Here is a 25,788-nt window from a genome sequence, read left to right as displayed (position 1 = left end):
AATATATTCATATCTGGATGTTTTCTTTGTTGCAAAATCCAGTGCCATCATAAATATTATTGAACTACTGTTCGTTAAATTGCAACTTGACGTTCAAGCACATTACCATACTTGCTATTATCTGTATATCTCAAAAATGATATCAGTAAAAACATGAACAAATCCTCGCAATTTTTATTTTTTTCATTTTGTTGGTTTGAACATTCATTCAACATAAGTATACAAATGATAACAATATAATAGTATATAAAACATACAAAGTCCATTCAATGTAACTGACATTTTTATTACAATGCATTATTTTGTCCCCAATAAACGTACTACTACAATACCATTAGGTGACAGTATCAAAAGGTATAGACACGTGTAATGCTGTCAACCAAAGGTACTTATATATTTGTAAAGTAAACATTACCACTGACTCTTACATTGTATAATCGATATAATCTGTGCCTGATTTCATATAAAGCTGCAAGCTTCATTCCTTGTATTACACATGGAAAACCCTCTCAGTGATGGATTTGGTTTCCAATTTCGATAGTTTTGATTTTGAGCATTATATGCATACATTTATTTTTCGGGTTGGGATCTTCCTATATATCTGATTTTACTGCTGCTGATGAGATATTAATTACTCCTTGAAACACGTGTAGAGCATATAAATATGATTCATATTTTTGTATTTGACATCTTTCAGAAATAATAATGGATAAAACAGGTAAAAATAACATAGTTTCCACACAAAAAATTATCTGAAATGTAACAAATGACGAGCTCAACTTAAAAACAATGGTGATTGTAAGCAATTATTTATAAGAATGTAACAGTTACTAATACAGATAAAGTTGCCCATTTAAATACACTCCAATAGATTTATACTTGTTCATTTTCTGTATATACAAAGCGAATATTTCATAATTATAACATGATATTAATGGCTAAACCTTTTTTCAATAGAATTGTTTCACTTAAACTCTAATACCCAGTATACATGCCTTAAGAGTGAATTGATACATTAAGAAGTCTAACACAAATGTCTATTAAAAGAAAATGTAAATGGTTCGTAAATCAAGCTATACGCTTAGTGTGAAGATACGTTTATATATGTAGCGTGTCGTTATCAGATACCAACTTTCCATATAAACAAACCATTATCAACTCCAACATTTCCTTTCAACAACAGCCAATTTATACAAACATTAGATTTTTTAACAATAAATAGGGATATTGACGATTCATTTAGCTACTTGTAACAATAAATAGGGATATTGACGATTCATTTACGTATTTGTAACAATAAAACATGCAAACTATAAATTTATAACGTTTCAAGTGTGTTTAATGTAAGACATAAGATCAAGGACTTTTAAATTTAACCTAAAACTTACGTATTTGTAACAATAAAACATGCAAACTATAAATTTATAACGTTTCAAGTGTGTTTAATGTAAGACATAAGATCAAGGACTTTTAAATTTAACCTAAAACCTACAATGTAAAACAGTAAGCAAGTTTATGTGCTGTTTTACTGCTATTTTTCCTTGTTGATTTTCTTACACTTAAGTACTGCGAGTTATACATTATTGCAGGAATGAAGTAAACAGATGCACTAAACATGGATTCTAACTACTTTTCAATAGTTATTTTTAGATTTCAAATAAAAAATCACTTAAGAATAATGAATGTCTTCCATAAAGTGTCAATGAAAGAGCATAAACGTCTAGGACTTTAATGTAAAAAGGAATTCAAAGGTCCTGGATCAGGAATTGAGGTCCTTAGACCTAGTACCACTGATAATTTCAACCTTGGACTAAAGCAGATAATACACCTTCCCCTTCCCACGTTTTTCGTTTAAAGTCCCTTAACTCTGAAATAAAATCCACGTAGACTAACAGTTTTCAACACCAAAATCACTAAACTACGCAGTATTTCAGTAATCATATGTCAAATGGAAGGACTAACAACGGTATACTATACTTTAAAACGTGCTTTTTAAACTGAACTGAAAATGAACTAAGTACGAACCATGGATCTATTGAAGGAAAAGCATACAAAAAGAATTAAAATATCATATAGAAGTTGTACAGTACAAGTTATAGTAAAGAATCAGGCAAATTGTGCAAAATTCTGAAATACTCAAACCAAAAACCCGTCCAACTGACAACAAATGTTTCTTCAAAGTATTTTTTTTCTATTTGAAATGACCACCTTTTGTATCTCTGCGTCACTGAAGATGTTTAGAAATTTTTCAATAGAAAATATTTACAAAAAATGAGGTTTTCAACGAAGTTGCCTACCCCTTAAATGTTCACTTATTTGAAAGTTTCAACTTATTAATATTGTTTGCAAGTTTCAAAAAAATTGCATCATATTTTATAAAAATGATGGGCATGGAAAATCGTGTTTAATTGACGAATTAAATCATACCATATGTTTCGTTTCATCCACTGCCTGATTCTTACAGAGACTGACACTAACTTTTTTATCTACCCAGGAAGTGACATATCCTATGTTTTCAAAGTATCTTGATTCAATTGCATGTGTCATTTAAGACGTTTTAATATAAGTTACTTCTATTATAAGTGAAATTCAATATTACAAAAAGTGTACGAGAACGCGTACAAAATACATATCACCATTGTTAATGTTATAAAGGGCTACCCGATACAATGAATTATTGTAACGGGTTTAAAGTAAGGCTTCTTACAAAACTTCTACTTTTGTAAGTTAGGCAGTAATTTGGAATGTAAAATATACATGTACACAAGAGACGTTTTATAGGAATGGTGTTGTGTTTATTCTGGTGAATAATAATAATATCGATATGAATGAATATGTTATATACATCAATGCAAAATGTCTCAATTTTAGTTCAAAAAAGCACAAGTACGTCTAGCACATTTTCATGTGTGCTTGATATATTTCGTCTGTTTGTAAACTGTTTTCTCAATCACATACTCATGACAGTGCACATACTATGATAAATTATACATTTACAAAATTTATAATTAATCAAAGTATGTGGTTGAGAAAACAGTTTACAGACATTCAGAAGAAATATGTCATTTCGCAATATGATACGTTGTATATAACAACGTAGTGAATTATCATTATAGAGGTAAATATATTAAGACTCACCAATTTATAACACAAAGAAACGGAACTACATATATGACCACCGGGTATATGTTCACTTCACTACAAAAATTAAGTAGAACTACTGTGACCAAGCTCACTACAGGGGTTCCACCTTCTCAACTACGAAAACCCTTAAGTTGGATTATGACCCTCTGCAGAGAGCTGAAATTAATTATTTCCCACAATGCATATATCTACATACGGTGCCTAAAATAATTTTCATGTTTTTAAATTCATGTTCAGCGATTGCGAAATGGCTTCATTAAAATTGGTTGTGCGGTTTAGGGGGAATTGCTGTTATGAGATAAGAGGACAGATGAACGGATGAACGGCGGGCGATCGGACAGACAGACAATCAGACAAACTGACAAAGTGGACAACTATTTATACCCCATGGAAGCTTTGTCTGCAAGGGGTGAAGTCAATGGAAAGTCTAAAAAGTCTAAATAAGATTTTTGTGGCACTGTATGTTTGGAAGTTTGATTTAATTTATTTAAAATACGAATGTATACTTCTCCTCAATTTAAGTTGTATCAGGAAAGTACTATAACGAGAATAGGTATGGCGTAGATATCAGAGACAACAACCCCACCGGGATGAAAATATCAGACCATTGTACTTCAATGAACAATAAGGAAACCCTCTTTGTACTTTAGCGTGATCACAACCCTTCAAAATTAAATAGTTTACTTTTGACACATATTAATTGGTGTTACCAATTATAGTTAGTGAACAGTATTTTTTTCTTGAGTAAGAAATGTGGTTTGCCATAGCTTCAATGTATATATAAAGCTAGTAATGCAATAAAATAATTCAACTACAATGTATTTTCAATCATATCAAATACCAAGACCATTATTGTTTTAAGTAGCAGTCTTTATAAGAAATCAGACATGAGGTGATTCATGCAAGTCAAAAACCTACCAAAGTAACTTTTATTTCTTGTTCAGAAACAGCTATAGACCACATAACCAGTCTCAATTTTTCATTTCGATGTTGTGCTTTTGAGATAAAATTTATATAGATTGTACACGAAAATAGCACTTTGCAAGAGTTATCGTTCTTGATTTGGTTGGATTTGGTTAATTTTTGTGGGAAGTTAAAGTACAGATTTCTCATGAGTACAAATCTAAATACCAAAAATACTATTGTCACATAAAAATATGGCATAAGTAGACCAAAAAAGCATTGTTTGTTCCATGTATTTTTTCTACACAATGAATCACTTTGCATGAGGCAGTGTCTGACTTTTATATGGACTGGTAATTAAGACCATCAGTTTATCACTAGTATATAGTTATACTTTAAACATAAAAGGCAGCAAAAATAGTATAAACTTTCTATACATTTCCAGAAAATACTGAAATTTAGTTGAAAGCTCCTATACATGTTCTGTTTTAAAACATTTTAAAACTGTTTTCGAAGAAAAGAAAAAAAAGTAAGTGTATTCAATGATAAAAATAAATAGTATTCAATGAAAAATATCACAACCAAAATCCTCTAATCACAAAATAGTTCATAGAGACTGATATATATGAAAGGTCTGTAACAGTAACATAATTTAAAAAAAGGCAGCCACACACATGTACACGAGGATGGGACTTACTTGGTAGCCCCATTATTCCACCCTTTAAATCAATAAATATTTCAATAACGACTATGACAACAACAAAAAACCTATACTCTTTTACCTGAGAAATTGACACATACAAGAAAATGTGGTATACAGCAAAATGTGCAACATGTGAAAACCATATGAAACGAGTATGATATGATAATCATATGTTTCAGTTTACAGATGATTATGAAATGGTTATCATATGATAATCATATGACTATCATATTTAAATTTTCATATGTTCACATGCTTTTCATATAAATCTAGCATTATATAATTATCATATGTAGCCCATTTGGTTGTGTATGTGGAAGAAGGTAATGAGGTTTGCTTATGACGAAGGTGTAGACCAGAATAGACCCTTATGTCTGAACAGTAAAGTTATCTCTTGCATGCCCAATGTATACCTTAACGAGAAAAGTTTTTTTGTTCTACTCAAAGTCCTACTTTGCGGAAGTATATGTAACTCATGCTCATGAACAACTAGTATTCCACAGTCAGTTAATACAAAATGGTCTATTTTACTATGTTACTCACATGTATGCAATCGCGATATGTATAATATTGTAGTATAAAGCTCTTTATGTAATTCGTTAAATAAGTTGCTGGCATACAGATATACACCAATGAAAAAAGAAACTATGCACACTTTTGGAATTTCATCGTTTAAAGGCGGAAAGCTTTTATTTCAATACATGTGTATTTTAACACATTTGTGTATTTTAACACATGCGTGTTTTATTCCCATTTCGAGTCTCATACGTTGAAATCGGAAAATAACTTCCAAGCAAAAAACATATCTGGTGTGAAAAGTGAGTTCACAAATTTTATCTTGAAAAACAATATCGATTTGAATATCATATCCGAAGAAAACACTTGATCATTGTTCTGTGGGAAGTTTACACTACGAATTTTGCAATAAAATTGACTTTTTTCTTTTTTAGGTAAAAAAGTGGATTTGCTTGAATTCCAGAACCTGGATTTCACACATTGACATTTTTGCTGAACAATGAACTACCCCATTACCTTGGCATTGTGTAATATCTGCAATTTTAAGGATTTTATACACATTTGAAATTGTGTTTATATAAAATTAAAACGGGAATGCACAGTTTTTTTTTTCTTTTCATTTGTGCATTTCACATTAATTCATTTTGTGGCTTCTGTCGTCGGAGGCTACTGTCTAGCAACTTTCCAAACACTGGGTTATAAGGATGGGCGTATGGAGTCTGTTTGTTGTATAAGTCTACCATAAATCGACCTTCATTTGCCCACTTAAATATGCTACCTTCTAAATTGTATATATCTCCAATAGGTTTAGTACCTGAAAGAAAGTAGTACCGGTGAACTTGAACTTCACAATGGCAGTCAATTTAACTACATTAAGATTTTGTGATCATCAAATTATCAAACATTCTGATCGCCTAGTAAAGTGATTTTACTCAAATATTTTAATTTTTCAAGAGCTAGATTATAATGTGTTAACAGGTGGGATACAGAGGGGTTTACATTTACAAAAACATGAAAGTATTTTCATCGATTTTAGCAGAACCGAAAATTATGTTTCATAGAGTGTCCAGGTACTTAAACAAGAACTTTTTAAACTTTTGTTAATTTCGAGCACAAAAACAAGAAGTTACAGCCTGGAACCTCTTTCCAAAGTCCATGGATCTTCCTCTAATTTTGAATGTTTAAAAAAAACATAGTTTTGTCGGATATACCTACAACCTGAAATTACAGTAATTCAGATTTGTGTTTTGATCTCGATCTTACTAAATTCATATACATCAGAAAATACAGCATATTTAGTGGGTATTTTACTTAAACCAGCACACCTTCATCAACCAATAAGAAGTGTTGATATGCATGTTTTGCTTATGTCTTCTAATCTCAGAAGCATATCTAAAAATAATTTCCTGAATCATTATTTAACTACATTTTCTTGAGTTAAAAGCAACAATTTTTCGAGCTTATCTTTCAGTTTATTTCTTCTGTATATGACCTAGACTGGTTCCCGATCACAATATTCAGTATATTACCGGGAACCAAGATATATATGACCCGACAGACATGACGTGGTCAATGAAAACAAAAGTAGTCGTTAAACACAATGGATCAGTAAAACATTTGTATGCATATGTACACAAGTGAGTTAAAACATGGAATTGATCTTTAAGAGTTTTCAAATGAAGAAACTGATTAATAGTCGAGTTATGGAGGTAAAATGAACTCTTGGTGTTGTCTGGTATATATAACTACAAGAGTAATCAAGGGAACCAAAATTCTAACGGAAATCAAAGAATTTAACCAAGGGTCAAACACAAAACATGGAAAACAGATAAAAACAACAAAGAACATAAAGTAACTAAAATAATACATACAAAGAAACAAAAGTAAATGAGCAACTCGGATTCCAGTAAAAACTGGGAGCATGGACAAGGTGCAACGGTAGGGTAAGCGTCCTCTGTTTTTTGGTTTTTTTTTTGGAAACAAAAATGCAATTCGAACAAATATTGCAAAAAATGCAGTATATTGACGCAACACACAGTTTATCCTCACAATGTCAAGGCTCTTTTGTTTACACTGTGACCGACACAGGAATCCTGACATTGTGAGGATGCCAATTTATGAAATCTATATCTTACCCGTTTTCTTGTAATATTCTTGGAGTTTGTCTACAACAAGTGACGATCTATAGCCAGCTGCACAGTAACACACAATGGTTGTTTCTACTGGGTTTACTGAAATAAAAAAACTTGATGGTGTCGTTTGCACAATTTTACATGACCTAACTTTAATTTACTTACAAAAAGATTAAATTTCAAATTCTTACATATAGCTGCAGCTGCTTTGGTTTCTGACGTATTGCAATGTTATAGATTATGAACTTTTAAGATTAAAAGTACTATTTGCGTTAAAAAAAAACTTAAAATGGTGGTCTTATCGTCTGCAGTTTATTATTGTCCTAGTCACAGCCGTTTAAAAGGAGTTCGCCCGGAACTATCCGACAAAATGATAACAATACTTCGCCCAACTTGTCTGGGCCTTTTAAGATTCGTTCATGGGAGTGATAAAAACAGCAATAACGATCACAAGGAAAAGGCAGCAAGTGAACTGACACTTTGTGGTAGATGCCCGTGGTAGGTGCTTTTATAAGGATAATATAAGCTTTATAAGCTCGATTCTATCTAAATAACATTCAAGTCAAACAGTTAGTTATCATTTATGCCAATGTCAATGGCAACAATGATCAGGGTAGTAGGATGACATTGTTTATATTCTTGCACCTATACATCATATTTTGTATAAACCCTGAGGTTTTGCATTTTGTTAAGTTTTTGGCAATTTGGCACGCTCAAAGTTTATGTTAATGCAAGTTGGCATAGGAGAGACAGCAAAAACGGGAAGAAGCGAAAATTGTGTTCGTGATAAAGAAAAATATTAACAGAGGAACAAAATCACTCCACTTTCTACAGAGGGATTGAAAAGTATACAATTCAATGTTTATAGTTTACATACAATAAAACTGACCTAGAAGAAGATTTGAGGATAGTTTAAAACAGTATACTATACTAAATATGGTCCGAGGATTTCTAAAGATTAATTCTGTTTACGCTCAAGTACAGTTAATTGACATGTAAAAGATGGTATAGAGACACTAGTGAGGAAATAAGCAGACCAAAAGCCAAAAATGACAATCAAGTTGGAGAAAAAAAGAAAAAAAAATATTTATTCTAATGAACTCAGTAAGTCAATAAGTATCTTGTATTATTGTACTATGTACTTGCTGAGAATTGACAATAAAAAGTTTGAGAGACTAAATCCAGTGTCAAATAATTTAACCGGGAACCACAGAGTACCAATACTGATAATGATATTTTGAGATAGGTTGTCTTATTCTTTAATACTTATCCCATACATTTTCAACATATTTTTTTTTGATTTGCGTACTGTTATTCGCGTTTTGGCAGGAGAATGTCCACGAGTGAAATTACCAAATTAATTCCGCAGTGAGAATTATCGATTTCTCCACAGGCCTAGAGAACATTCAATAAATCACTACTATCTATATGATAAATCATTTAATTTACTAGTTTTCTTCAGGCAACAAATTCATTTGATACTCTTCAAGAGATATTATCCAAGCACTTACTATACAAGCTAGATACACTAAGATGCACATCAACTTCAATTGAGCATACATTTTCATGTACTAGACCTTTTTGTATATTCAATATTTTTATTTGTTCTAAAACATTTACAGTAAATGGTCATAACACAAATAATAGAAACAAAGTATGTAATTTCAGACAACAACAACAAGGAAAAAAGAAAGATAAAAAGTTTGATTAACGTAGGAACTTGCGCGGTGGTGACTCAATTGTGACAAAAAAAAGCGTAGTAAGAATATGCCAGAGGTGACAAGAATAAATCATAGAAAGCGTGGTTGTAAATAATTACAGTATAATTTCGGGTTTAATATTAATTATTTTGAAAACCGAGTGTCTTAACATCTCATTATCTCATCAATTTAAAGTTAGTAGTCTTGACATTTACTGATATATTCAATGAAAGCCTTGAGAACTATTATTGAGCTGCTATTCACAACAAATTGTATTTTGTTTTCTGTTAATGAGTTAAAGTTTTCATTATTACTTTTAAGCTTAGTAATTAGTTCTTTTCTATACGAATTGTAGGCTGTGCAATGAATAAAGAAGTGCAATTCATCTTCTATTTGCCCAGTGGTACATTTTGTGCAAATTCTGTATGATATAGATTCCCTCCCTAATTCTTTTTTTTTTAAGAATTAAAAGCCCACATACTAATCGTATCTTAAAATACCATATACATAATTAAAATATGCAAAGTCATTTAAGTGAATGTTTGCCTATGTAATACCCATGTAATAAAACAGGATAGGAAAATTAAGATAAAACTGTCATTGATACTCATTAGGACTCAGAACCAAGTATTTCGGAGAATTCTATTTTTTGAATATTGTTAATTTTTTGAAAGATTTTACAAGAACCCCTGGTCAGTATCTTGTATTAACTGGCAAAATTTTCGCACATAAATTATTTAGACTGCTCACAAAGGGATGGTCCAATAATGCATCATGAGTTGTCTCTCTTTCTACAAAACTTGAACTAGTCTCTTCACATTTTAAATATGTCCCTCAATTTTCATGTAGTCCATTAGATTGACACTTCCAATCACTTCTAATCATTTCTAAATTTAATGATGGATCTTTCACACATGCAGTCATTTTTTAAGGCCTAATTTCAGCATACCACTGGTAGGATCTAATATTACCTTTTGAAAGGATCCTTTCTAATATGTCTTTTGGGTCACTTTCATAATCAATTCGTATGGAATCTGACATATGGCTAACAGCATATTCTTCTTCAGGTCGACAATCCTAGTAATGAAATTAAGGAATGACCAATAATGCTTGTGAAATATTTAAGTAGTGCAAATATTATGTACCAGTAACATTGTACTAGTCAGGTGACGAAACCCAAATATTGAATGGGACTTCCCCGGAGGAAGGGAGGTCTAGGCTAATAACATGCATTTGTTTCAAAATAATGTGTGAAATTTTCCAGGAAAAGGGAGTTTTCAATAATTCTAAAGTCCCAAAAAAAACTCCCCCCCCCCTTACAGTGTAGGCCTGTCTAAACAAGTGTTACATGGCAAATTGAGACCAAAATGAAAAATATCCTAGATTCTCATTCCCTCCCAACCAAATTTTTTCACTTTCCCTGAACAATACTGCTTTGATTTTTTACCCAATTTGGGTCAATGTTTTTTTTTCAAATTTTCAGCATTTTTCACTTAAATTGAGAAAAAAATAACAGGATGAGTACCCAGGATGTTTTAATGATGGCCTACACAGCTGCAGACAGCTTCAATGTATTTTCTTAAGCAGTCTTGTTGCAACTATTGTTTCAAATGTTTGCTTTTGCATTAAGACAAACTGCATCCTGTGAATTTTTTCCATGGACTTCGTTGGTTTTAAGTTTTCTCCTAATCCCCCGAAAACAATATTAAATATTGTTGCTCCCAATATAATGTTAATTTCTTTTTTTTTTAAATCAGAGTATAATGAATTCAGAGAAGTAGATAGTTTATATAGAAATTAAGTGAAAGTGTTTGTAAGAATCAGGCAAAATGGGAAAAATCAGAGACATGCATGCCAAAACCAACCCAATCTGACAATAAAATATCACTCAACGATGCTTTTTCTATTTGAAAAGACCATTATTTGATCTCTATCACTAGCTATGCTCAGAAATTGTTCAATAGAATGTTAGAAAAATGAGATTTTTGACAGAGTTATCTGCCCTTAAAATGTTCATTTTCAGTGCATTTCAATGAAATTATAACTCAATGCACCAACATGAAATGGTAAATATTGCCTTTTTTCCTTGATTCTGATGGTGCAAGTAGTCAAATTACACTATCAAAATGATGTTTTTTTTGTACCATGTTTCACCCACTGCCTGATTCTTACAGAGACTGACATTTAAAATACCCTCTACAACAGTCATTTTACTTTTTACTCCCAGCTATGGGTAAATAGCCAGCCATATGGAGTTATTTATTGAATTTACTAAACATTGGGCCCAACCAGAAACTGACAACCTATTAAGAAAGTAAACTCTGACAATTAACTTTGTGATGAAGTGGCTGAACAGGAACAAGCTCAAAGGTCAACCCTCCATAAGTGAATCATAGCATTTACAGAAATGATTGAAGATGCTTTTGGTTTGACCCTTACCAACAACACAATCTGTTTGGTTTGGTCCTTCTTCTGTAACCAATCATTTAAGGTATTAGTAGATATATTGGTCACTCTGGAAAACTTTTTACTAATCATATTAACAGACATCCTCATACCAAGGCCCATTGACTTAGACCCTTGGTTGTCTGCTTTATCAGTTTCTTCAGTCATCATTTATATTCACTGAAAGAAAGAAGTAAATATTTAAGTAGCAGTCTTTATAAAAATCAGACAGAAGGTGACTTTTGCATGTCAAAAACCAAAAATACACTGAATTCACTTTTATTTCTTGTTCAGAATCATTACAGACCAAAATAACCAGTCATAGTTTTCCATTTTGATGTTGCGCTTTTAAAATAAAATTTATATAGATTGTTCATAAAATTAGCACTTTGCAACAGTTATTGTTCTTGATTTTGTCCAATTTGGTTGATTTTATTTGGAAATAAATATATACGATTTTCTCAAAAGTACAGTTCTGAATACTGAAAGGACAACTGTCTCGTAAAAATATAGCATGTGTAGATTGTAAAGTCATTGTTTGGTCGATGGGTTTTTCTTCACCATGAATCACTTTGATTTATAAGGACAGTGTCTGAGTTTTATATGGACTGGTAAAAATGGTTGACCATGTTTTATTAAGTATCAGTCATTACAAAAATCAGACAGGAGGTGATTTATGCATGTCAAAAACCAACCAAAATCAGTTTCATTATTTACTAAGAAACAGTTGCAGATCAAATAATCAGCCATAGATTTTCATTTGGATTTTGCATTTTGGAGATAAAATTATATTGACTGTACATGAAATTAGCACTTTGCAAGAGTTATCATTCTTGATTTGCTTTAATAAGGTTGGTTTTCGTGGGAGTGGATGTATGATTTTCTCAAAAGTACAGATGTGAATACAAAAAAGACTTCTGGTTCCTGAAAATATAGCACCTGAAGATTAAAAAAACATTGTTTTTTTTTTCTTGGGTTTTTCTACACTCTGTATTACCTATACAATATGCAGTGTCTGAATTTTATATGGAATGGTACTTAACTGAAAAAAAAAAACTACATGCACCAAATATTGCTTCAAGGACTTCATAGTTTTAAAATAATGTTACTCCCTCAATGTAAGAGGATTTCCATACTTGGATAATGGTACAAAGTCAGAAATTGTTTTACCAGCCAACCTTTAGCATAGCAAGAGTAGGCACAATGTATGAATTGAAAACAGAGAGATATTAGTTCAATACGACTGGAACTATCAAATTTATGGGATAAATTGAAAACGAGGAACATCTTTTTTATCACATTTGTAAAATGTAATTAAGTCTGCTTGATTGCATTAAAACAGGCACTTGTCTAAGAAAAAAATTAACCCCTATATCTTATTGGCCAGTGACTGTGATAAGGTATTTATAAATTTGTATATAGGGCTCAATTGTTTTGCTATGACAAATACGTGCTTGTGATTAAAAGCACTAAGTTTTTACATTCAAAATACAATTAGTTCATTATAGATCGTTTTAAAGGTTAAAGAAATGAGAAAAAGTAAGATGTGTTTGTGAGATATATTAAAGTCCCAATTTTCTATGAAATGACCACCCTCTATTTTTATTTTTTATTTGGATATGGATATCTCTGGTTGGTATTTTGTGAAAAGTCTTCCTATGATAAATGTAAGAATCCAACATTCTAAAATAATTTAGTGCTCTATTGACCACCAGATGCTTACCAACAGAGTGCATAAGCGCCTGTGTCAGTGACTATAAAATATGAATAAATAAATTCATTTTCATGTCTGATTGACTATCAAATATGAAAACAGAAATTCATTTTCATGTCTGTTTGTCATGCATAATTTAAAGAAACAAATGTTATTACCTTATCGGGGCCATCTCACTTATTTCACAATTAATGTTCAGTGTGTTTCATGACACTGCCCTTATGAAGAACGAGGCATACTTTTCTAGACCGGACTATCTTATCTTCTTATAAGCCATCTACACATTGGCCTGTATTTTAAGTAACCTAGCCCACATTTGTTGAAAATCCAAATAGCAGATGGAAACATAAAAAATAAACAGATTTATAAAGTTACAAAATTACCAAGCACATCAGATTGACTCAAGTTTTGTACTCACGGTCAGTTGTCTCCGATACAAAACTTCAACTTCTCTTTATTTTGATGTAAAACCTTTTCCCTTGCTGCTAAAATTGATCATAACTGACTTACAAACGTCTTGGTTATTATGTTTTCTACTTTCATTTTTTTATTTTCACCTGGACCGGATATAGACTTCCTACTTTCATTTTTACAGGAAGTTGACACCTACTCGTGATCGTCAACACATTTTCACTTGAAAAAAAAAATGGTCCTTGAAGTAAACGTTGAAGGCCTTGATGCTTACAAGAAAGCTGCTGAAGAAAATAAAGGAAAGCTTGTTTTTGCTCTGTTTTCCGGATCCACGGACGCTGAAGGAAAGAACTGGTGTCCAGATTGTGTTGCAGGTATACTTGCCGTGACTTGGTCTGCTAGTCCAGATCTATTGTCCGAATTTCCTCTGACCCTGTCACCCAGGGTTGCAGGGTCAGAGGAAATTCGGACTAGTCCAGATCGTAAGACATTTTTTTTTAATCTGAAGTTTGAAGGGAGGCGAGTAAGCAAAATAAAAATTAGCCTCCTAAGAAGGCATTATTATTTTGACTATAGTAGATACTTACATTTATAAGAAGCAATTAACTCGGATCTTCAGTGTCCTGAACTCGAACTGGGAACCTTGAAAACGATATTTTCCAAGGTTTTCATTGCCTAGCGAGCATATGTGTTACTTAAAATAAATTTCACCAATCCCCTGTGATTTGGCAGCCTAATCCCTTGTGGGATTCGGCGCTGGAGATATTTTATGCTGTGACTACCAATGTCAAAACAAAGCATATCTCCAACGCCAAATTCCAGAGAGATTATTGGCTGGCCACTTCACAAATTGGTGGGATGATCCAAAATATATCAAATGTTTTATGTTTAAACTCTTATCATGTTACCCAAAGACTTTGGTTAAGGTTGGATATGTTGTATACAGAATGTCTTTTTTTCATTTGTAGCTGACCCTGTAATAAAGAAATGTCTTCCCAGTGCACCAGCTGATTCTGTGTTTATACATTGCGGTGTTGGTGATAGAACCTTGTAAGTGTTGAATTTGTGTTGTCATTTAGATGGGGAACTACATTCCTTGTTATGTCCTTGAACTGTTGAATGCAAATTTTTTACTTGTGTGTTCAGTTACAGAGTTCTTAAATTTTGTTAACTTGTATAGCATGTTAGGTGCTTCTCACTGTATACAATACAGTACAAAAACAAATATGTTTATTACCTAATGAAAGGGCTCTAAACAGGCCTTTCATTAAGAGGCAGTACCAGGTACTTTTACCCTTCTAAACTACTGAAAGGTAGCTCCAGAATTTTAAAATTTTATACAGTTTTATTTTACAAAATGATGAAAAGTACCTCCTACAAAACCAAAGGTACCTGCATTTCAAAAAAATAATGAAACCCCTGCCTGAAAGGGCACAGTAATTAAAAATATATATTACATGTAGGTATACATTTATACAGCCTTCTCAAAAGTTAAAAATTTTTGCCGGTCCTTTGATCCGACAGATCTTAAAATCTGCCTGACCAAAATGGTTTCTGACACACCGAATTCTTGATATTGTCTGCATCTTTACCAATTCCAGTTCCTTATTACTACTTTGTAAACATGCTGCAATTTAATTTCATCAAAACCTTGAAACATTTATGAAATATGCCAGTGTTTTGTTAACCCATAGAAATTTTTTACTGAATTTTGATTGGTTCTTATCATGTACATGTAACTGGCTGAGTTATGTTGAATCTGCAGAATTTCCCTAACAAATTCTGAGATGAGTAATTTGACAACTCTCCATTGCTGACACAAGAAAACCATCTGGTTCAAAGCAAAATTTACCTCAGACGCAGATCCAAGGACTGGCATACGCGGCATACACCCCCCTTAAATCGGTAAGAACACAATTTTTACTACAAGTTTCACCCCATAAAATTTTTTGCCTTGCTTTGCACAGCATTTAATTCCATTAATGCCCCTAAACTCAAATCCTGGATCTGCCCCTGTACCTGACTAGTCCAGCAGACCGGCACTTTTTGGGAAGACTGTACATATGATCAAACCAAGATGACAAATGAAGATTTATTTACAAAATAAAGATTGGTGAACTTAAGTGATACACACTCGGTTTATAACTGTACCAACTTAAATTTTTCAGCTGGAAGGACCAATCAAATGGCTTCAGAACTGACCCCGACTTGAAGTTAAAGAGTGTTCCTACTCTGATGACTATTGGAAAGGTGAGATTATTTATAGGTCAAAGGTTATTCTCTTTTTTAATAGTATTTTTATTTATATACTGGTAATGCAGATACATTTGTTTTAATGAGACTGGATGGAAATTAATATAAAAAGACAGGGCCAAAATTATGGAATGAAAAGAAAAGGAACACAGGTAAGACGTGGAAAAAATCCTTATTTCAGACAATAAAATGTGTGATTATTGAAGCAGTTAAAACAAGTTTAAGGCCAAAACTTAAACAGAAAGTAAAAAAGCTGGATTAGACATTTCTTTGAAGTGTCTCCCATAACAGTTTAATGAATGCTGCGTTATTGTTAACAGTGTTTGACATATTGTTATGGGGCATAAGATCCAGGGCCAGATCCAGACACTTTGAAAAGGGGGATGCTAAGATATTATTTAAACTTAAACTTTAAGTATGTGTGTCATTGCCATATAATGGGATTATGTTTTGAACTTTGGTGATAACAAATTTCTATTTGACTACAAGGTAATTTTGACCTTATGCTATAGTATAGATGCTTGGGTATCACTAGTTGCCCTTTTCTGACAGATTTTTTGTTTGAAGAGGAAATCTTGATTTTCCTGATTAGGCACCAGCCATTTTTATACTGAGAAGGGGGGCCTGGGATTATTTTGAAATAAAATAAAATTATTCAAAATGGGCAAAAAAAAAAAGTTATTACTCAGCCATAGACAGAAAAAAAAATTCTGTTTCAAAATTTTCCCAAATGTAGGTTTTCAAAAAAAATTCATAACTCTGGCTGCAACTGAAAAAAATAAATCAACATAAATTCCAGGTCAGTCGTTAAAAGAAAATGGCTCTGTGTCTTATACCCCTTGCTCCAACTGCCATTTTCCAACCCCTCTTTAACAATCAATATCTACTTTTACAGCCACAAAGACTACAAGAAGAACAATGTGCCAATGAAGAACTTGTCAAGATGATGTTTTCTGAAGAAGATTGAATACTACAGAAACGTTCCATTACTTCCTGATATTCTAGGTTGACCATTGTATTGCTTAAAAAATTCTGTAATATAAGCTTATTTGATTATAATTAGTCAGAAGGCTGGCTAGTCGGTGCAAGCAGAACAGTCACAAGACAGATTTCATAGAGGAGATTTGGATCAAATTTTGAGTAATTTTAAGTTCATATTGCTAGTCAATCAGTAATACATGTTAACAAACTAATAAAGTAGGTTTTTATTGGTAGAACGGAATCTAGTTAATAATAAGTGCCATTGTTTAAAAAGCAAATACTGAAAAAATACAGGGCTACTTAATGAACAGGCAGTTCATGTAATAATAATACGATGAAATTAACTAAGAACACTTTCATAACATCTTATTTACTTTAAAACATGCACTATAGACCTTGGGTGATGAAGAAAAGATTGAATTATTAATGCACAATTTTCAACATATTTGTCACCTCCATAATGAATGAAAAAAACTATCATTTTGTTAAGTCATTATTTCTTTCATAGTTTTTGTTTTGTTCTAACTTGTTGTGTTATTTGTTACTTGTGTGTTGGACTTTTGGTGTTCCTGGCATCATTTTGTCACAGGATTTCCCCTTGCTTGAACCTTCATTATTGCTACCTCATTTTCTCCATGTTACCCATATTACACTGAAACATTTCAGTAAACAATTTTACAGTCCAAAATGTTCAGGTAACACATACATTCAAGAGGGACAATTGAAAGCAAGGAAGAAAAAAACAGGATGACTTTTTGTTTCATATAAATTCAGAGTTAATTTGTTATTAGACAGGATCTGACATTAAAGACTGTCATATTGTCCAGGACAGGAAAAAAATACAGAAACAGTTTAGACAAGTAAAAGTGATTTAACACTTGCCGAAAGGACAAACACATTTTATGTATTTATCAACATGCATTAACTGAAGGGCAACCCAGTTTTTTTTAGTTTTCTATCCACTTGACCAATAGAATAAGCTTCACAAAATGTTAACGTCATACCCTGTTATATAGTGGTATTATGCATTTTCAGTAAATGGAACAGAATACGATATTGGATCAGATTAATGGATAAGAATTAATGAAATGGTCAGAATGTCGTCTATGTCCCAAGTGTCCTGTTTGAAATTTGGGTGTTTCCAGGTATTTAAATGACTACGTTTTCAATGATTTTGACCAGTCATAAATACATAATGGAATTTTAAAATTTCAAAAAACTTGCTCTCTATTACATAATTAACTTCATTAATTCCAACATATTTGGATATCATAAGTATACTTTCTCAAGATAGCTATAGCTAGGTTATGTATACACCTTGAATTTTGAAAGAAACTTTTCCATTTCACAAAATGTTTTACATCAACTTGTCCTTTTTTTGATTTGTGCTATACATATATTTTTTGTCGATAAAGTTGCATTTAATGAACTCTGTTTATTTACACGCTGGTTTCTTTATACAACATCCGGGTTCTTACATGTATGCACATGCTGGAGTATTGTTATTTCTTTCGAGGTCTCTCAATCTATCTGAAATTTAAAACACTTTTGTTGATAAATTTTATACATAGAACAATGTTACATGGCTTGCAACAAATATATTTTACGGCCAAAGTAAATACACGGTGACAGACCTCAAAAGTGTGGACTGAAAACTAGTGAAAAGAAAAAGGCCATGGCAATCAATTTTAAGTTTTTTTTAGGCACGTTGAGAAGCGTAAAAAAATAAGAATCCACATTCTGTTAATAGAGATAGATTTAAAACATTGTTACATGGTGGATGCCTGCTTAACCACATCTCCTTAAAATCAAGGTCTTTTAAAGTGCGGCTTGATACAACCGTAGCGTTTTGAATCCTATAGCTGAATGGTTTGGGCAAATATAAACACAACTACATGTAGCTCTGATTGCAGAAATTTGATATGAAATATTTGACGCAGCATAGGTTTTTTCGTTTCAAAGACCTTTAGATTTTTGATTTATATGTATGATTTTAGTTACTTTACGTTCTTTGTAGTGTATGTCTGTTTTCCATGTCTGGTCTTTATCCCTGGATTAAATTCTTTGATTACCGCTATAACCTTGGTTCCTTTGATTACTATCTTTCTATTAAATTTTGTGCAATACCTAATTTATAAATAAACGACTCGACTCACATTATTAAGCTTGACTAGGGCTGGTACTCTCCAACCCAGACGTTCTCAAATTCTTTGGTCAGTGAATGTGTTCTGTAATGAATCATTAATGTTCTTGATTGACAAAATCCTTTACCACACTCCTTACACTTGAATGGTTTTTCTTTGGCATGGATATATCTGAGAAAAAAAACGTAAATCGCATAGACTATCTCTCCATAATGTCTGCAGTTAATTTAGAGTGATAAGACAAAAAATAGTCTTGTTTCCTGCCGCCAGCAAAAAAAAGGTAGGTAGGTATAGGGAAATTATTTTATTTTTTCTAAAACATTTACATTGAGTCAATGGGGAAACTATCTGGATATAAACGGCACTGGAGCCAAAATGACCATAAAATGTTTTGGGTAGACAAAAATAGAGTAGTTAAGGTAGCAGAAAACAGATATATTATTATTATTATTATTATTGTTGTTGTTGTTGGCCTAAGAATTCTGATGTGATGAACAGTCACAATAATCTATGGAATAATTTCATGTGGTACAATTCAAAGAGATCCATAATATCACAATTAATCAAGTTATTGTCCAGACATCATTAAAAAGCTTGTTTCTGGCACTTTGATTGGCCACTAATTCAAAAACTGCTTGAGTCATCACAACCTCCAACTTGAATATCAGTATTCCTCTTGTAATATGACGCATCGTGGTACAATTTTGAAGATATCCATTCATATTTACTAAAGTGATTGTCGTATATCATACAAATGCTGGTTTCTGCTTCCTTTTGGCCCAATGTAGCTAAGTCCTAAAAGGTTCGAGTCACAACCCCCAAAATCAACCCAAAGTTTTATTTTGGGGTACGACACTCAATGGTACATATATCAATTCGTGAAGATATATACACTTATATTTACTCGTTAGACTTGAAGTGCCCACGGACGACGTAATGTGGTTCCATTACCGGTATACGACCGCAAAATGTTCGCCGTCGGTTCAGAATAGTAGGATTGTTTTTATGTAGCTGATTTTGTAAGAATCATGCAAAATCTGAAAAATGTGATACACCCAAAAAGGCTACATATTTTTATTTTTGTAATCAAGTTGTTTTATGGGTCTATACTATGAAATGTATAATTATTCATTCAAATCTGCCTGCTCTTAGGAGATAATCAATATTGAAAATCCAATAGATTCTGTTGTATTTGAGTGTCATTTATAGAGTTATCTCCCTTAATTTAGAAATCTACAGTGTATTCTGTATATTTTTTTTATCTCCTAATTATAAGAACACAGGTTATATGAAAAACTGAATGTTTATTTCTGTTTACTATGGCAATTCAAACGATATATACATATCAAAAATAAAAATACGTAGGTTATTTACCCATGAATCACATTTTGCATGATTCTTAGCTGGAGTGTTACTTGTTACCCGACCCACACTAACTTATGATCACGTAAATGGTCTGAACGTCTGAACTGTTTGTTACACAGATTGCAAGAGAATGGTCGCTCATCAGTATGTGTTCTTGCATGTATCATCAAATTGTATGACTTGGAAAACTTTCGCCCGCAAAACTCGCAGATGTATTCTCTTGGTGTCCTAAAATATAAGATACGTCCATATTACTGTGTTTTAATACGTGTAATGCGTCCGTGGGTATTGAATTGCATTACAATTTTGCTTCAAATCCGTCTGGTAAAGAGGTGAGCATGGTTTTGAGTTGGGTTAGGTACAAACTTGAAACTGGCTAAAAATACTGCGAGAAAACTCACAAAAAGGATGTAAATAAAAATATATAAATGTCTCAGAATGTGACGACTCTATTCGCTACACTGACAATCAGTTCAAGACTATTATCTGAATATAATAGCATTAAAACCTATGATTTTTCAACACTGTATACTTATATTCCCCGTACTCAGTTAAAATCCCGACTTAAAACATTATACATCGTTGTTTTTCCAAAAAAGATGGTACACCTAGATACAAATATATAGTTCTTGGGAGAGATTCCTCATACTTTGTAAGAAATAATTCCAAATCATCTTCTAAATATACAGAGGAAGATGTTTACAAAATGCTAGAATTTTTAATCGACAATATATTTGTCCAGTGTGGTGGACGTGTTTTTCAACAAACGGTCGGCATTCCAATGGGAACAAATTGTGCCCCTTTACTTCTGACCTATTCCTTCACTCTTATGAGGCTGACTTTATAGCTGATCTGATCAGAAAGAAAGAATATCGTTTGGCTAGATCCTTCAATCTCAATTTCCGCTATATAGACGACGTATTATCTTTAAACAATCCTAATTTCGGGGATTTGATACATCGCATCTACCCAAAAGAACTTGAGATAAAGGATACTACAGACACTGTAAAGTCAACCTCATATCTTGACCTACACTTAGAAATCGATGGTAGAGGAAAACTATTGACAAAACTTTACAACAAACGTGATGACTTTTCATTCAGAATTATCAACTTTCCTTTCATCTGTGGCAACATCCCTTCGGCCCCTGCGTATGGAGTGTTCATATCACAACTCATACGTTATGCCAGAGCTTGCCGAAACTACGCAGACTTTTTGTATCGCGCTAGAACTCTAACAAATAGGCTTCTGGAACAGGGTTATGTTGCTACAAGATTGAAGTCATCATTACAGAAGTTTTATGGTCGTCATCATGAACTCGTGGATCGTTATGGTGTATCCATCAGCACCATGAAAACTGATTTATTCAATGGGTCATAGTTTTCCGTTCCTCGTTTGTCTACCCCGGACTTGACATTTTATGAGCAACTCGGCGGGTGTTTCTAGAAAAACAGAGGACGCTTACCCTACCGGTGCACCTGGTCCATGCTCCCAGTTTTTAGTGGAGTCCGAGTTGCTCATTTACTTTTGTTACTTTGTACGTATGATTTTTGTTACTTTATGTTCTTTGTTGTGTATGTCTGTTTTCCTTGTCTGGTCTTTGTCCCTGGATTACTATAACCTTGGTTCCCTTGATTACTCCTCCAAATCTTCCATACATACATCTATCTATACAGACGATACCTAACTTCCAAATACAATTACTTTTTTCAAAATCTATAATAGTGGTTTAGGGGGCGTTGTACTTACAGTTACACGTACAACACTTAAGTATCTTTCTTAATTTGCACTTACTGTGAAAACATATGACACAAGTCCAATTAATTCGACCAATATTCGACAAGCGGTTTAGAAGGAGTTAGAATTACAATACATGTGGATATAGAAGAATAGACAGACAGACGGACAGACACGGTGATTGTAATATTCCTAAAATTTATAGGTTGATAATAACAAGCAGGGCCAGACTTGTGGTGAAATAGAACAAATCGAGGGAAAAGAAATAAGTAAAACACATGGACCAACGTTAAATTACGAAAAATTAATATATATAGTTACTTTTTTCTTCTCGCTGCTGGTTTTGAACATTTCTTTGGTACACAAACGTTTGTTGACTGTGGAACGGGTGAATTATTTGGTCTGAATCCCTCTACATGACTTATGACGGCCTCTTTTGTCGGATTGCTTTGTTTTCCAAATGTTGCTGAACGAGCCAGATTTGAATAATCAAACCGCTGATGAATGTGAACGTCTTTTGTTTCTGTAAAACATAGTAACACAGTCGATCATGTTTCCATTCAAATGATCACCCATTAAAACCTCATTATAGAAACAAAAAATGTTACCAGATCATGTGTGTTCAGAAAATACAAAACTAAAGTGTTTCAAATTTTTAACATTTGGATTATTCACTAGTCAAATGTGTAGGTGTACCTGATGCACTAGTTCAAGGAAAACTGTCGCAAAAAATATGCCAAAGAAGACAAATGATAATAAAAAAATGTTGAAATTTACAATCGTTAAACTTATACACCATATGCAACGAAATAGCTCAAGTATGATGCAACAGCCTCCGGTGCAATAGGGTATCGGTTTCGTTTAAAAGATGCTAATAGACATGTTTCAAAAAGTTTTCACAAAATAGTGTGTTTTAATCTAAAAATCGATTGATCATGGAGGAGTTCTAAGAAAAGAAAAATAAATGAATGATGATGGCAGTGCTATACATTTATATGACTCTGGGATATCGGTAGGCTCCCCAATCTGAGTTTTGAATCCGCCTTTGCACTTTCAAGGGAGCTTCAATGAAGCCATGATGAACTCGAAACCCTGACATTTCAGGATGCCGATATCGGTCGCCCCTTTACATTACATAATTAAGGGAACAAAGCTAAATTGGTATTACTTACCATTACATGAATTATTGTCGATGTCAAATATGTTTCGTCCGGTCGAAAATCGGTGTACAAGGGAACAATAAGGGCTGCTGATAAATGTGGTTTCCATAGTTCTAAATGCACGGGTGCTGACAGGACTTGTCTGACAAAACTGACAAAATGTGTACATTTTTTTCTACAAATACAATATATAAAAAGTCGAAATAAGTATGCATGTTTGTTTTATAAATAAGGTGCAGTTCAAGCAAACTGTGTGTATTTGAAAAGGTGAGAGAATTCTACAAAATAATTAACTTGAGTTTTTATTTCAGATCTGAAAGCCTAGTGTTTTTTTTTTTAAGATAAGAGAAAGTTCCAATGAACACAGGCTATTTTTTAGGTGGGCATCTAAACTGTAAAGGACTATGGCAATCAGTGTTGATGGTAAGCACTTTTAAAGTATCACAAACAGATATGCATGCATTCCTGACCCTTAAATTTGACTTATACCAGCTAACTTTGAAGTAAGTCGCGATCGCACATTTTAGAAATAGAAGATCTCATAAATTAAATACAACAGATAAAGCATGACAGAGCAGAATTACGTATAATTACTTCACGTTAATGTCGTTGCAAATAAATTTACAAAATAAACATTAGGATAGCAAATAAACTATCCATATCGCACTCACGACATATGAATTCCTGGCGTCGGTTTCACAAAAGGTCGTAAGTGTGAAATTGATCTTAAATTATGACATCACAATGCTATTTCAGTTTATGACGTCATTACTTATGATCAACTTAACAGTTACAATACGACTTTTTTGTGAATAAGTGCGTAACAATCAGCACAAGTAAGTGACGTGTGTAATCTTTTGTCAGTTTAATTCAAAATCAAACACAATAAAATAAGAGTGAATAGCAACAAAAATACTTAATAAGAGTAGATGCGTATATATATACAATTATATACATTCAGAATATAAACATTTTGTGGTAACATGAAAAAGTATGTTGCTTCTGCCCTCAGTTCTAATAACTACATCAAAAGGGAGCCGACGAACTAATATCATGTTGCATGGAGGAGGGTATAACACCCAAGACAGAGATAGATCTTCTATTTTCGAATGAAGTTTTGTCTGTTATTAAAATATAATGTAATCTTAATTTTTGCTATTATTGTTCATAATTAGTGCAATTCAGGCAAAATCATAAGGTACCCCCGATTTAAAAGAATCGTTTCACACTAGACTGTAATTGACAAAGCTCTACGGACGGAAACATCTTGAGTTTTTAAAGATCGAAATTTAAAAAAAAATAAACACAGCACAAAAAAAAAAGGAAATTATAAATAAGGAAAGTAACACTTACCATATAGTTATGTCTTGACTCTCTTGTCGACTGAATAATTTAAACAATTAAGTTAATTGTCCAAACGTAAATTTATATCTATTTTTGTGGGCGTGGCCTAAGAGATACAGAAGCTGTTTATCGTCGCATGTCAGTTGTGACCCTATTGAACTGAATAAGCGACACCTTTTGTTTTTGAACAGGTTTCTAAAAGTGGTATTTGAAATATTTGGGAAACCGTGTGAATATCACGTTACTATTTCGTTTGAAAGTTAATATGTACGTTATAATCTTAATACATTTCAGTGACGGGTCTAGAGGGTACGGGTGTCGTTAAAACATGCAGAAAACCTGGGATTACAGTAGTCTGGCTATGATGACGCTCTGAATATTTTGGGAAAAAAAGAACAGCAAACCGTCTTGGTGCACGAGCATTTTAAAATCAAAACTCAAGTGTGCTACGTGTAATTGAAAAAAAATGTCATAATGATGTTGGTACCGCGACTTTTTTTAGAAGTTAATCCATGACTAAATTAGAAAATGTTCGAAAGAGTAGTGTCTCTCAAACTATAAACTTTAAAGTAACTATTATATTTGCTCTGATTTTAACATGTTGTTATGTTATGCCCATTTGTTTTATGCATACTATTTGCAGTAATTTTGAATTTTCAAAAGTTGTGGATACACAAGTCTTCTTTTGAGATAAACATGTAGCTACATTGTTGAGCGCGACAAATTAGTATGCAGTTTTTTTAGATATACCTTTCAACACACTGCATATTTTAAGGAAACAATATTTAAAAATACAGATGAAAAACATGTGTTTGTAAATATTTTTACGAAATATCTACGTCATCTCTGTTTTTGTTTTTATTGTTATTTTTTTAAAGAGGGGCGACAACATTTCAATGGTTAGAACGACGAATTTTTTAGTGTTGCACCATAAACTATAAATAAGACATATAAGTGCTAAATGACGGAATCAGACACTTCAATAGAAATTGTGTAGTTCCGTGTTTACTTGAGATTTATGACAATATACCCTGACCATACTTAAGTAGATACACCATATTATGGCTTCTGAATGATCAACGGTCAAGTGAGATTAATATACGACCAATTTTAGATACGACGCAACATTGACTTTT

At 32.6% G+C, this 25,788-nt stretch overlaps 3 protein-coding genes across 3 annotated transcripts; 1 reads left to right on the top strand and 2 right to left on the bottom strand.

Annotated features, from left to right (window-relative positions):
- Positions 1-157: 157 nt before the first annotated feature.
- Positions 158-13,849, bottom strand: LOC148607683 (uncharacterized). The gene is made up of 5 exons (XM_088544491.1): positions 13,676-13,849; positions 11,538-11,723; positions 10,070-10,175; positions 7,402-7,497; positions 158-6,080 (listed from the first exon to the last, which is right to left on the bottom strand). Exons 2-5 carry the CDS (start codon positions 11,712-11,714, stop codon positions 5,896-5,898), a joined length of 564 nt encoding a protein of 187 aa, XP_088400617.1. The 5' UTR covers positions 11,715-11,723; positions 13,676-13,849; the 3' UTR covers positions 158-5,895.
- On the top strand, positions 13,837-17,138 carry LOC148607682 (thioredoxin domain-containing protein 17-like). The gene is made up of 4 exons (XM_088544492.1): positions 13,837-14,042; positions 14,637-14,718; positions 15,837-15,918; positions 16,817-17,138. Exons 1-4 carry the CDS (start codon positions 13,904-13,906, stop codon positions 16,886-16,888), a joined length of 375 nt encoding a protein of 124 aa, XP_088400618.1. The 5' UTR covers positions 13,837-13,903; the 3' UTR covers positions 16,889-17,138.
- A 253-nt stretch (positions 17,139-17,391) lies between these two features.
- Positions 17,392-24,007, bottom strand: LOC148607681 (uncharacterized). The gene is made up of 6 exons (XM_088544489.1): positions 23,980-24,007; positions 23,321-23,483; positions 22,470-22,671; positions 20,484-20,639; positions 19,059-19,217; positions 17,392-18,432 (listed from the first exon to the last, which is right to left on the bottom strand). Exons 2-5 carry the CDS (start codon positions 23,475-23,477, stop codon positions 19,073-19,075), a joined length of 660 nt encoding a protein of 219 aa, XP_088400615.1. The 5' UTR covers positions 23,478-23,483; positions 23,980-24,007; the 3' UTR covers positions 17,392-18,432; positions 19,059-19,072.
- Positions 24,008-25,788: the final 1,781 nt, after the last annotated feature.

This window comes from Perna viridis, chromosome 9 (assembly GCF_037379345.1).
Source record: "Perna viridis isolate PV_CMFRI_1.1 ecotype Kerala chromosome 9, ASM3737934v1, whole genome shotgun sequence".
NCBI classification, from domain to species: domain Eukaryota; kingdom Metazoa; phylum Mollusca; class Bivalvia; order Mytilida; family Mytilidae; genus Perna; species Perna viridis.
The sequence above is the reverse complement of the archived record's forward strand: the minus strand, read 5'-3'. Positions and strand labels throughout refer to the sequence as shown.

What these genes read in the sequence shown, in the direction of transcription:
- LOC148607683 (XM_088544491.1), bottom strand. Translation starts at nt 11,714, where the DNA reads ATGATGACTGAAGAAACTGATAAAGCAGACAACCAAGGGTCTAAGTCA. An exon ending in CCAAACAGATTGTGTTGTTG is followed by an intron (nt 10,176 to 11,537) that starts GTAAGGGTCAAA and finishes TTTCATTACTAG; the next exon opens with GATTGTCGACCTGAAGAAGA. An exon ending in AGAATATTACAAGAAAACGG is followed by an intron (nt 6,081 to 7,401) that starts GTAAGATATAGA and finishes ACTTTCTTTCAG; the next exon opens with GTACTAAACCTATTGGAGAT.
- LOC148607682 (XM_088544492.1), top strand. Translation starts at nt 13,904, where the DNA reads ATGGTCCTTGAAGTAAACGTTGAAGGCCTTGATGCTTACAAGAAAGCT. An exon ending in GTGTCCAGATTGTGTTGCAG is followed by an intron (nt 14,043 to 14,636) that starts GTATACTTGCCG and finishes TTTCATTTGTAG; the next exon opens with CTGACCCTGTAATAAAGAAA. An exon ending in CTCTGATGACTATTGGAAAG is followed by an intron (nt 15,919 to 16,816) that starts GTGAGATTATTT and finishes CTACTTTTACAG; the next exon opens with CCACAAAGACTACAAGAAGA.
- LOC148607681 (XM_088544489.1), bottom strand. Translation starts at nt 23,477, where the DNA reads ATGTACACATTTTGTCAGTTTTGTCAGACAAGTCCTGTCAGCACCCGT. An exon ending in CCAGCAGCGAGAAGAAAAAA is followed by an intron (nt 20,640 to 22,469) that starts GTAACTATATAT and finishes CTTATATTTTAG; the next exon opens with GACACCAAGAGAATACATCT. An exon ending in GACCATTTACGTGATCATAA is followed by an intron (nt 19,218 to 20,483) that starts GTTAGTGTGGGT and finishes TTTTTTTCTCAG; the next exon opens with ATATATCCATGCCAAAGAAA.